The 13150-nt window shown below is 37.4% G+C and overlaps 1 protein-coding gene and 1 pseudogene across 1 annotated transcript; one reads left to right on the top strand and one right to left on the bottom strand.

Annotated features, from left to right (window-relative positions):
- Positions 1-903: 903 nt before the first annotated feature.
- On the bottom strand, positions 904-4655 carry LOC142422498 (olfactory receptor 8A1-like). Its single transcript, XM_075527869.1, has 2 exons — positions 3737-4655; positions 904-932 (listed from the first exon to the last, which is right to left on the bottom strand). The coding sequence occupies exons 1-2, from the start codon at positions 4650-4652 to the stop codon at positions 904-906; spliced, it is 945 nt and encodes a 314-aa protein (XP_075383984.1). The 5' UTR covers positions 4653-4655.
- Positions 4656-9460: 4805 nt separating this feature from the next.
- Positions 9461-9941, top strand: LOC142423014 (U1 small nuclear ribonucleoprotein C-like; annotated as a pseudogene).
- Positions 9942-13150: the final 3209 nt, after the last annotated feature.

Genomic DNA, 13150 nt, shown 5'->3' with positions numbered 1-13150 from the left:
AATATTTGCCCATTGCAATATGTCCTGTGATTTCTTGACTGTTGTTCCCCAAGCATTGTTTGTGCATCCAAGCAAGGTGTCATTCTTGACAACTTCTCTCTTTGCTGTTTATCAGGACCCTACCTATTGGTCTAGCCGGAGGATTTTTATTTTCTTTAAATTCCATTGTAAGTCATACTGAAGCCTGCAGCTCTTGATCGTCAGCAGCAAGTGGATCAGGTTCCCCTGGCTTTCAACAAACAAGGTTGTGTCACCTATGTCTCACAGGTTGTTAATGAACCTCCCTTCAATTCTGATGCTGCATTCTTCTTCATCGAATCCAGCTCCTCAGATTATTTCCTCAGCACAATGAATAAATAAAATGGTGAAAAGATACTATGTGACGCACAACTTCTCTGATTTTAAACTACTCTTAAATACAGACCAGTTTTACATTCACTTGTCCTGTTACTAAAGATGGTCTCTAAGTCTGTGTACTGGTTTTGCATGAGCACAATGAAGTGTTTTGGAATTCTGATTTTGCTCAATGTTATTCATAATTTGTTATGATCCACACAGTCAAATGCCTTGTATATTTAATAAAAATGAGTAAATACATCTTTCTGGCATTTTCTGCTTTCACCCAAGATTCATCTCATGTCAGCAATTATATCCCACTTTATAAATCTTCTGAATCTGTCTTGAATTTCTCTTGATTCACTGCTACAATCATTATTTAATGCTATTTAGCAGAAATTTTGTGTCTCACCAATCTTGTCCAATAATTTCTGCATGCAGTTGGATCAGTTTGTAGTCATGACAATTTAAAATGCATACCTGATGTATTGTTTTTGGATGCCATCATGTCATTTAAGACCCATCAAAACCTCATGTGACTGGGTAGAACTGCCCTGTGAGATTTTCTTAATGAAAACAAACACCCAGTCTTTTCTCTTGTGGAGCTGCAGGGCTGCTTTAAACTGCAAGCTTTCGGCCATTTTGCTGTCAGGAGTTCCATATGCTTACTCTATGAGCCAGTTGCTCTATTCCCAGGGAATTTTCAAAGAGAAATTAAAAGATGTGCTCATGTGAATACGTTTGCACAAAACAGCAATCTTATTCATTATCCCGAATTTAGAAATATCACCACTTTCCATGTTCAGGTAAATTGATAAGCATGGTATAGTATATGCATACAATGAAATATTACTTCAGTCATAAAAAGCAATGAACTATTGATGCAGGCAGGAGCATGGATGAATCTCATGGTGTTATGCTACATTAAAGTACACAAAGGAGTTCAGATTATATGACTAATTTGATTAAAGCTTTTTGGAAAGAAAACGAAGCCATATCAGCAAGCAGACCAGTTGTCGTTTGAGAAGCATGGCGCGCGGCAGTGGCGGTGAAGCATCACCACCATGCTTGCTGAGCTATTTGGGAGTGATTGATATGTTCAGTGTATGTATTGTGATGTCTTCACCTAAGTATGAACACATATGCAGGCACATACGAAGCTGTACCCTTTCTGTCTGTACAGTTTTGAATGTCATTTAGAACCCAATTATAACTATGCCAATCCTAACAGTTAAATTTGTTTAAAAAAATAGAGAACAGAAGAAACATAGGCACTGATGATCACCCTTCCTCTATCAAATTAGCTTTCAAAGTCTGTCTCATATTTACAGGATGTTTTGAGAGCTGGGTAAGGTGAATTCCCAGAGAAGTATTCTATTAGGATTTGCAGAGAAAAACATGTGGCCAAGGAAATGGAGTTTCTCATTTTCATAGTGGATACTGAAGGGAAGATCACTGGGAAAGTGTGATATTTGGGAGGGCCTAAAATAAAGTATTCCATCTTTTGATGAAGGTTATCTCCTCTAATCTAGTGTTTCCTACGTGGTGTTTGTAAGAGGAATCTGGCCTTCCATAGTTTTTTCAAGATATGAATATTTTTCAGTTATTCTCCCTCACACAGAATACATCTTTATCCAATTCAATTTTCATTTCATGTGTATTATTATCCCTCACAATAATGGATAACCACTGTTCTGTATTATTTATAAAATACTTAAACTTCACTTTAAGATAGGGATATAATTTTCAATTCTTTGATTTTTAATGTCTAATTTCAGGTTTTACTTACACAAATTTCAAATATTACAAATCTCTCTCATACAAAGTATTTGTCTACACTAGTTGTCTCTTTATAAAGTCTAACGAACATAAATTTGCTTAGCTAAAGGTCTTGAGTCATCCAGCCTCTGAGAACCTGGTGTCCCTTAGGGCAGGCAGGAAAAAGAAATTAATTTTCAAAAAATATCAATTCTATCTGAACATATCAATACTAACTGTAATCACCGTATACATTACAAATCTTTGTCCCTGAAATTCTGCCTGATATAGTTTTAGTGCTCATTCATCATGATAGCAATCCAAAAAACTAGATCCCAGGAAAGTTGGCACTTTTATATAGATATGCATGCGTACGTGCACATATCAGAATAGTACAATGGTTCTCTTGGCTTAGCACAGTTAGCTTATCTAATGACACCTCTGAGCTGAAGACTTATTGGGGATAGAGAAATCTTAAGCAGTCCACTTTAATATTCACTCATTTCCTTTATATTAGTAATTTCCACTTTGCCATAATATTGGGGAAACTCTAATTAACGTACTTTGTGAAAGAAACTGACACCATTTTTCCCTTTACAGTGGAAACAGGCCCAGAGAATCCATTTATAGTAGTAGACATTTAATGATCAAGTCAGATTTGGCAGGAAAGTTGGAGGGCAAGCCATAGGATCTCTTGGAGTTCTGACTAGTGTGTTTATGGGAAGACAAAAGTCCATGGGAAATGAAAAGAATTCAGCAAACACTTTAAGTGTATACGCACTCAAATTGCAGCATATTTGTTTCAATATTTAAATAATTACAATATAATTATTTAGAGTAGCATAATTATCTTACTGCTCACCAAATAGGAAATTGTGCACATAACATAATTAATTATGGCTATCTCCTTGAAATAAGTCCAGATCTGAGTATCATGATATTTCCAAAAGAAATCTATTAGTTATGAAATTTAAATTTCAGACACATCTGTTGCCTATGAATTCTGATAGAAAGATAAAAATAATTCAAAAAGTAGCTTCGCTAGCATTTAATACTGGTCTGTCACAATTTCTGTTTCTTGGAATTTAAAAGGAGAAAGATATGTGGCAAAACAAAAATGGAGAAGGACATGTATCTGACTCTTCAAATGAAAAAGTATAAATATATATTGTGGAACCAATATAGGATCAAAGTTTAAAATTATTTTGTGTCCTAACCTAAGTGTGACACCACATCCTCTGAATGCCATCTAACTAGTTATGAGTGACAGAAGTCAATCATTTCAATTTGTACCAAATAAAAGAAAAGCATTCTGGTTTTTGTCAATAGGGAAAGAGGCGGTGCTGGAATGAATTATTCAAAACTCACATGCATGAGCCACATGAAGGATGTTCTGAATCTTAATATCATGGGATACTGTGCCCAAGGAATAGACATCTGTGTATTTATGTGTGCATGTGTGTGTTTGTACACCGACTCAGGAAGAGGGTAATTAATGGCATAACTAAGGAAAAGAATGAGAAGGGGATGCTAATGTTAAAATATATATGTATTAGTTAATTTAAAAAATATAAAGAAGCAGACTATTATTATGATCTTTAGTAGTTTTGATAACTGGCTTAGGGTTGTTCACACCTCATACCTATGACTTTGCTGAGCACATTCTTGACATCCTTATTCCTCAGGCTATAGATCAAAGGATTCAGCATCGGCGTCACCGTGGTATAAAACACAGAGGCCACTTTCTCCTGGGCCATATTATTAGATGCTGGTTTTAAATACATGAATATCATGGATCCATATAAAACTCCAACAACTGTAAGGTGGGAACCACAGGTACTAAATGCTTTGGATCTGCTTTCAGATGAGGGGATCCGAAGAATTTTGGAGAGTATAAAGGAATAAGAGATGATAATGGCCACAGTGGTTACTAACATATTAAATCCACCTCCAATGATCACCAGAAACTCATTGATATAGGTGCTGGAGCACGAGAGCTTTAGGAGAGGCAGTATATCACAGAAGTAATGGTGGACAATGTTGTCCGCACAGAAGGAGAGCCTTGTCATGAAAATCGTGTGGATCATAGCTCCCAAAGAAGCCATGACATAGACTCCACTAACGAGCAGATGGCAGACCTTTGGGGACATGGTGACATTGTAGAGCAGTGGACTGCAGATAGCGACATACCTGTCATACGCCATGGCAGTCAGCATGTAGCACTCGGCAATGGCAAAAACACAGAAGAAGAAGAGCTGGGTCATACATCCATTGTAAGAAATCACATTTTTCTCACACACAAAGTTTCCCAGGAGTTTGGGAGTAACAACCGAGGAGTAGCACAGGTCTAAAAATGACAAATTACCGAGAAAGAAGTACATGGGTGATTGGAGCTTGGAATTGAAAGCGATGAGGAGGATCATCCCCAGGTTTCCAACTGCAGTGACAGCATATATCACTAGAAACATGAAGAAGAGAGGCAGTTGGAGCCGTGGTGTATCTGTCAATCCCTCCAGGACAAACTCAGTCACTGTAGAATCATTATTCTGTCCGGCCATTTTCTTCAGGTAATAGGGCGTGTGAACTAATAAAAAATTTAAAACATAGGAAGTAAGAAAGCTGTCTGTTATTAGTAAAAGGTTTATTAGTGTTTTAAAAATTAAAACAGTTTCAAGGGGTCAGTCATAATGTGGTACATGCTATATGTTATATCAAGAGAAAGGCTGGCTTTCTGCTCCTGGACACCCACAAAGGCAATTCGACTTTATTCTACCATGTTGCTCTCTCCTACAGACTTGACACAATGGCAGTGAGAAGACTTTTATGGGTGATGATAAAAACAAAGAATTAAATACAATGTGATCTTTAAAATGCCAGGGAACTATCTCTACAGGATAAAGAGGTCAATATTTGTGTACCCTCCAAGAGTCTGTGTTTGTTCTTTGTAGCTGGAAGGAACTGGAACTGGGCAGTTGTGGGCTGAATTGTGACTCCCTATTACAGCGCGAGCACCCTCGGTTATCCAGATCTCAGGCTTTTTTATTATTAAACCTTAAGAAACCAATTTTGGGTTACTGGCAGGCCTTTTGTGTGCATGAGCTTATTTCTGCCCACACATACATAGTACTTCTCAGAGAGAAACTGGCCAGGGGATATATGAGGTCAAGTCTCATCATTTTTAAGGGAAATACAGAGGCCATGGTACTTAAAATTAAGCAGGTCTTCAATTTTATCTTGGACTGTGTTCAGTTGAGTGAATACCTGTTATATTTGTTATTCTTTCTAGGATCACTTTGGAGGCTATTGTAGGTGCATAATAAGAAACTAATAAAATATGAACTAATTGATGAGATCTATTCCTATTTCTCCATCCATTGCACACCCAATAGGCAGGGGAAAACTTTATCTGTAGTTTCAGTTGTGTTGGCTTAAATAATAAGTACCTATATTTCTTTCATTAAAATATTGATTTATAATGCATCCTAAGAAAGTCCATCATATAATTAATGATTTTATAAAATATATTCAGAATTTTGTGTACTTACTTGAATACACCCCACAGTACAAGAATTGCTGCTCCTACTTAATTTATATTTTCTCTCTGGTGATGTGATAAATTCACAATCAACTTCATTGCACACCTGAGTGTTCCAGAATCTGGTTGAACTTGTTCAGAGAGTGGTGTCAGTAGCCCTTCGCATCAAAGGTCAAATGGTATCCACTGGGGAAAAAATGAATGAGAATCTTACAAATTCTCAAACTAGATTCCTGCTTCAGCTCTGTCACTAGCTCAGTCTGTGACATTGGGAAAACCATTTCACTTTTCCTCTTCTGTAAAGGATGGGCTTGGGCTGAAGATTTCAAAGCTGTTTTGTAGCTCTAAAATTTTACAACTCTGATTCTGCCTGGAGGGAATGATAATAAGATGCCCTTCCACCACCAGATGGTCTTTTGTATTTCATGGGTTCAATTGATTTGTTGTTTGTAGGTCTTTGTCTCCAAGGAGATGCAAGAGTACAGCAGTCTCCTAGGATGATAAGTCCAGTGGACAATCTTCAAAGTGAAATTCTCTTGAGAAGAATAGCAATTACTGGTTTAAATTGTCAACCAAAATAATGGCACTCCCAGAATACTGGTATTTGAAATATCCAGCACTAAAGTTTTGTTATTACATTTTAGAGGTAAAAATCGTGATGCAGTCAAGAGCAATGGCTCGCTTGTGAAATGAATGCAGGGTCATTGGGAACATAATTCCAACAATTCCTGAAACTGTTGTCTGGTATGTCAAAGAACAGTGACCTGCCTCAGGTCTGTTTTTGTTGCAATAGAAGAGCAGAGTCAATCTTGTTTACAGATTTTATTCTTTCTATTATATTTAAGGTCAAATGATAATTATTCTCACAGAATTCTGAGTAAACAAATAATCTGATTAGTGTCAATGACAACCCAAACAGGAAGATCCAATCATATCTGTTTATGTTCCAATCACCTCTAAAAATGCTTTCTTCCTAATTTTGATGCAGTTTCATAAGGTGTAGGGAGCTTCTCAATCTATAGCAAGCTTTTCTTGTTTTCTCCAAAAGTAAAATCATTCACTTAAGATAATGGGCTGTGAGCATTCAATATTATCTGGTGGTGCGGTGGTTAAAGCAATCAGGTACTGAGCAAAATGTAGGCAGTTGGAATCCACCAACTGGAAAATAAGTGACTTTCAGATTTCCTAAGGTTTACAACCTTGAAAGCCCTATGAGGCTGTTCTACCCAGTTCTATAGTTTGCTGGGTCAGATGTAACAGCAGTGGGTTTCGTGTAGTTTTGGAAGAGCTAGTCTAGAACTTTTACACATAAGTCTTAGGACTCCTAGAAAAGAATGGATTCAAGTTCACCTCTCGGTACTTCATTTTCCCGACGACTCTGTGCTTTTTTTCTCTCTTTCACTATTAGTAGGCACCCTTACTGGCTGCCATTGAGTCAATGCTGAGTCATAGCGACCCCTTGTGGGTTTCCAAGACTATGACTGGAGTAGAAAGCCCATTCTGTCTCCTGCAGAGCTGCTAGTGGTTTCAAATGCCACCACCGGATTGCAGCCCAATGGGTAACCACTACACCACCGGGGTTACTTAAAGATACATCAAGAAAGTGCACTGAGATAGCAGTATTAAAACTTTGATCAAATTCTCCACCACTGCTTTAACTATGAAATCTCAAAGTTCTCAGGTCAGTAAGTATGTGCATGTGAATAAAGCAAAGATAGTAATCTTACACCTGTTTTCAAAATCATTGACACTTGGAACAAGAATTAGCTTCCATTACTTGTCTTTGTTATTCTAGGAGAAGTCATCTTTTAAAATTCAGCAGTTGAGCTAGATCGTCTTTCCTGACATACATGTTGAGTAGATCATTTCAACCTTGAACCAATAGTACTAATCAATAGAAATAACTTTTGTACTAACTAGTTAGATTATTTTTGCTTATCTATTTTTTGTATAAACAATAGAGCATATAATAACTGAAAAGCTATTCATATTTATTTACAAAAATAGGCAAACTGTATTTTTAAATTCTAAATCAATATTTATTTTACATAAGATTCATGAAAAAAGAACCCAATATCCTGAACAGTATTGCAATTCTCTTGATCTACTAACATAAATGTTTTAGCCTTGATTCAATAAAATTTAAAATGTGGGTTTCATGATAAATATCAGTATAGCTTTTCTTTGAACTAGTATGAAAACCTGTTTTACTCTTCTTTCTGCAGGTTAGTAGCTACAGTCATATTACAATTGCTATGGCCGTGAAGGCAATACATGCATTATTATTGTTCCATGATTTTTAAGTGCTTTTGAGTTGATTTTCAAGTCACTGAGACTCTATTTATTAAAAAACAGTCTTGCACCACAAGATTTCCCAACCTGTATTCTCTCTGGGAGTTGATGACCACATCTTTCTCCCACAGTTCACCAAGGTAATTTTGGTCAGTAGATGAGTGCTTAACTTTTGTGATCCAAGATTCCTTATATAATAAATAAATATAGAATATTCTTTATAAGAAATTATTTGGTCAAACTACACTCATAATTTTGTGTATGGTAGAAGCATTGTTGCCCTACTTAATTTGTAATTTCATACTTAATTTGTATATTAACATTGTATAATATAAGAATAAATTATAAATTTGTGATATTATTGTTAGGTGCCATAGAGTTGATTCCACAACATTATACAATATTCCCTTTTTCTGTTCCCACAACTGCCTCTTGATCCACATTTAAGTTCCTCGTGAGCACAATGAAGTGTTCTGGAATTCCCATCTTCTCAAGGTTAGCCATAGTTTTTTATAATCCACCCAGTTGAGTGCCTTGGCATAGTTGATAACACACAAATAAACATGTTTATGGTATTTTATGATTTCAGCCAAGATGCACCTGACATCAGAAATGATATCCTTTGATCCATGTCCTTTTCTTAATCCATCCTAAATGTCTGGCAGCTCTCTATCAACGTACTGCTACAGCTTTTGTTGAATAATCTCCAGCAACTCTTTTGGCATGTGATATTGTTGCATAACTTGAGTTATGAAACAATATCATTGCTCTTTACTGCATCATGATATTTACCTCTAAAAAGTAATAACAAAATTTTAGTGCTGGATATTTCATATGCCAGTATTCTGGGAGTGTCCCTTTGATGGCGAGTCAAAATCAATTACAATGATGGAGAAATTTCTGAAGACATTCTTTTGATGATGTGGAACAACTCAAGAGGAGGAAAAATAGCCTCAACATCCATTAATAAGCAGAATCAGAATCACTAGAAGACCACTAGATGGTCAAGTGCCATGAAGAGATCCATGTAGGCATCCATTCCAATTTGAAGTAATCCAACAGAATGTGGAAATTATTTAACAATATTATTAAAATCACATGCAAGTATAACTATGCTGAGTACTATTGAAAAGCTATGCACCAGTACAATAAAATGGGACTGCCCAAATTCACACATTTTTCAGGAGAAGTTATAGTATTAAGGATAAAACTGCTGATATCAGATGGATCTGGGCTGAAAGCAGTGAGTAATAGAAATGTTTACTTGTGTTTAATTGACTGTACTAAGGCATTTAACTTTGTGGATCATAGCTAATTATAGAGAACATTGTAAAAAATGTAAATTCCAGAAAACTTAATTGTACTCATGTGGAATCTGTATGTAGAACAATAGACAGTCGTTCAAAGAGAACAAAGGGATATTACATGGTTTAGAATCAGGATAAGTGTGTATCAGGGTTATATCATTTCACTATACTTATCCAACCTGTATGTTGAGCAAATAATCAGAAAAATTGGGTAATATGGGGGCGGCGCGGAACGGAGTGGCAAACGGTCGGTCGAGCAACATGCCTAAGTTTTATTGTGACTACTGCGATACATACCTCACCCATGACTCACCATCTGTGAGAAAGACACATTGCAGTGGTAGGAAACAAAGAGCATGTGAAAGACTACTATCAGAAATGGATGGAAGAGCAGGCTCAGAGTCTGATTGACAAAACAACGGCTGCATTTCAACAAGGAAAGCTACCTCCTTCTCCATTCTCTGCTCCTCCTCCAGCAGGGGCCCTGATCCCATCCCCCCTGGGATGATGCCGGCTCCCCACATGGGGGGCCCCCCATGATGCCAATGATGGGCCCTGCTTCTCCTGGGATGATGCCAGTGGGACCCGCTCCTGGAATGAGGCCACCCATGGGGGGCCACATGCCAATGATGCCTGGGCCCCCAATGATGCGGCCCCCAGCCCGTCCTATGATGGTGCCCACTTGGCCAGGAATGACTCGACCAGAGAGATAAAGGCAGCGCACAGCCTCCTTGTATCAATTTTCTTACTCAGTACCCCTTCTCCCGGAGAGCTGGTGCTGCGGCTCTGGATGTTTTCTAACAGCACAACATGGAAGACCTGCTCCCGCTTTCTCTCAAAAGAATAGTTTTTGGAGTGGAGTAGTGGACAAAAAGCAGAACAAAACGATTTTTGTTTGTATTGTGACACGTGAAAATAAAATTAACTTTTAGTTAAGCAAAAAAAAAAAATTGGGTAATATGAAGAAGACGATGACATCGGGAGTGGAGGAGGACTCATTAACCGCCTATGGTGTGCAGATGGCATTTCTTTGCCTCTTGAAAATAAAGGAGACTGGGATTCTGATGAATGTCAAAGACTATTCAGTCTTTAATACCTCAGTATAGGAGCCGAATAAGCATGTGAAAGCTGAACAATGAATACTGAAGACCAAAGGGACCCATGCCTTTGGATATATCGTTAATGAAGAATAATTAAACATGCCATGGACTACCAACCAAACCAGACCAAACTCACTGCCATCGAGTCAATTCGGGTTAAATAGTGATTCTATGGGACAGGTTACATCTGCCCCTGTGAGTTTCCGAGACTGACTCTTCAGGAGTAGAAAACTCAGTTTTTTTCTCCCATAGTGTGGCTCGTAGTTTTGAACTGCCAACCATGTGGTTCAAAATTGTGTTAGTCTGGGTAGACTAGAGAAACAAATCCACAGAAGCTCACATGTATACAAGAGAGAAATTATATAAAGCATAAGTGTTTCCCTAAGAAAGCATCCCAACAAACTCCAGTCCAAGCCTGTAAGTCCGACATTAGGCCATTGGTCTGACACCGATCTACAAAGTCCTCCTCAAACTCGCAAAATGCATGCAATGACGCTGCCTGCAGGAGGCAAGCCAAATCAGTGAGCGCATAAGCATCTCATTGCTGGCACAGGTCTCCACGTGGCTGCTCCAGCACCCACGGCTGCATCTGGGTAGGTCCATGTGGCTTCTCCTCAGAGATGTCTCCCAGGAAGTGAGCCTTGCCAGCTGAGGCAAACAATTAGTTAAGGCAGCTGCACACTCGTCTGACCATCAGAGAACAAGAGACCAGAGAGGAGGAAAGGCGAGGCTCATGGAGCCATTTGTCTTCAGTTAATCCCACATGTGTTTATCGGCCAGGTTGGCACACTAAACTTAACTATCACAACAATCCAGAGCATGCCCACTATGCCACCAGGACTGTTAGGGACTGCCAGAACAGCAATAATGTCTCTTAGAGGGACAACAACTAGAGTGCTACTTGGAAATGTGAAAGGAAATTTTGACTTACATATTTTGGATATGCTACCAGAAGAGACCAATTCCTGTAGGAAAACATTATTGTTGACAAAGTGGAGGATCAATAAAAAAAGAGGAAGACCCCCAGCATGCTTGAATGACACAGTCATTACAAAGATGGGCTCAAATACCGGAATGATAGTGGGAACAGCCCAGGGCAGTGCAGGGTTTCTTCTGTCATACAGAGTCATTTTGAGTTTGAACTAACTCAAGAACACTCGGCACCAAAGAGAATCTTACATTACAGGCATTTCTTCAGGATATTCTTACACTACAATTCGATGGATTTTCAAATCTACTTGTAAAATTACACACACAGAATGCACTCAAACTATAGGTCCATTTAAATTTAAACATTGGTACCTCCATGGAATTATAACTCTAATAAAGATGTAATACTTCAGGGTATCAGAGCACCTTATCTTTCTCCTATGGAGCAGCAAGTGGGATTGAACACTTGCCATCACAATTGATGACTTTTTCATGCCCCTTCACAGGTAATTCCACAGTCCTAGGAGTAGCCACTACCCTAATTTAGAGTCAGTTTTTCCCTTTAAAAAATTTAATGAACTCATATGATTGATATATATATCAATATATTGTTTCCTATCTTTAGTTATATTATTTTGGCAATAAAGCACATTCTTCTTCTGGCATATTACAGTAATTTTTGTACCTGTAATTTATAAATATATTTCATTTGCTCATTCTATTGATAGACTTTTGGGAAAGTGTTCTATTCAAATTATAATAAATAAAGGTACTATGAATATTCATTTACCTATCCCTTGCTTGATAAATATCCTTATTTATTTTGGTTTTATGCCCAAATGTGAGTTTACAATTGAGTTTTTAGGAGGTTTATGTTTAGCTTTAGGAAATAATGTCACAATATCCCAGAGTATTTGGCAATGTTATAGTACCTTGTGCTTTCTATGATCATTTACAATACTCCATATATTTGTTAACATTTGAAATGTTATGCCTTTTTAATTTTATATATTAAGGCCAAAATAAACTACTAAATATAACATAGAAAACACACATACTGGAAGAAAAAGTAGACAACTGGGATCTACTAAACAGAAGGCACTTCTGTGCATTGAATACTTCATCCAAAGGGTAAAATGAGACCCCAGAGAGTGGGGGAAAATGATGCAACAGAAAATTACAACACTTCAATAGGAGATTAAAAATTAAATAAACCAGTTAAAGAGTGGGCAAAGGATATGGCCAGACTGTACACCCCCAAGATGACATCCAAATGACATCCCCAAGATGACATCACAATTACTAGCCATTCTGGAGAAGGCAAAGCAATCAAGAGATACCACCTCACAACACACACATTAACAATGAACTGCTAAAAACAAAACAGAAAATAATAATATCTAGGCAGGCTCCAGAGAGATTGGTATACTCATACACTGATGAAAGGACTGTAAATAGGCGCAACCACTTTGGAAAACAATATTGTACTACCGCACAAAAATGGGAGTAGAAATTACATACAATCCTACAATCCCTCTGCTTCTTATATATCCTAAAGAAGGGAGACTCATAACAGAAATAAACATATGCATTGCAGCCCTTCATCATAGCAAGAACACAGTATTAACTTAAATTCATAGAAATCAGTAAGCGAAAGAATAAAGAAACTTTAATACATACAGATAACCTACGTAATACTATGCATTGTTACAAAACAATGACACAATCATTCAGTACTTCATGACATGGATGGACCAGGAGAACATTATGTTGATGTGTAATTATCCAATAACAAAATACCATTAATTAAGGAAAGGAAGACAAACAAAAAAACAAGATATAGGCTTTCATTTTACAAAGGGACTAGACTTTGAAGTTTGCCAAAAAGAGGA

The sequence above is a fragment of the Tenrec ecaudatus genome, chromosome 12, assembly GCF_050624435.1.
Source record: "Tenrec ecaudatus isolate mTenEca1 chromosome 12, mTenEca1.hap1, whole genome shotgun sequence".
NCBI classification, from domain to species: domain Eukaryota; kingdom Metazoa; phylum Chordata; class Mammalia; order Afrosoricida; family Tenrecidae; genus Tenrec; species Tenrec ecaudatus.
The sequence above is the reverse complement of the archived record's forward strand: the minus strand, read 5'-3'. Positions and strand labels throughout refer to the sequence as shown.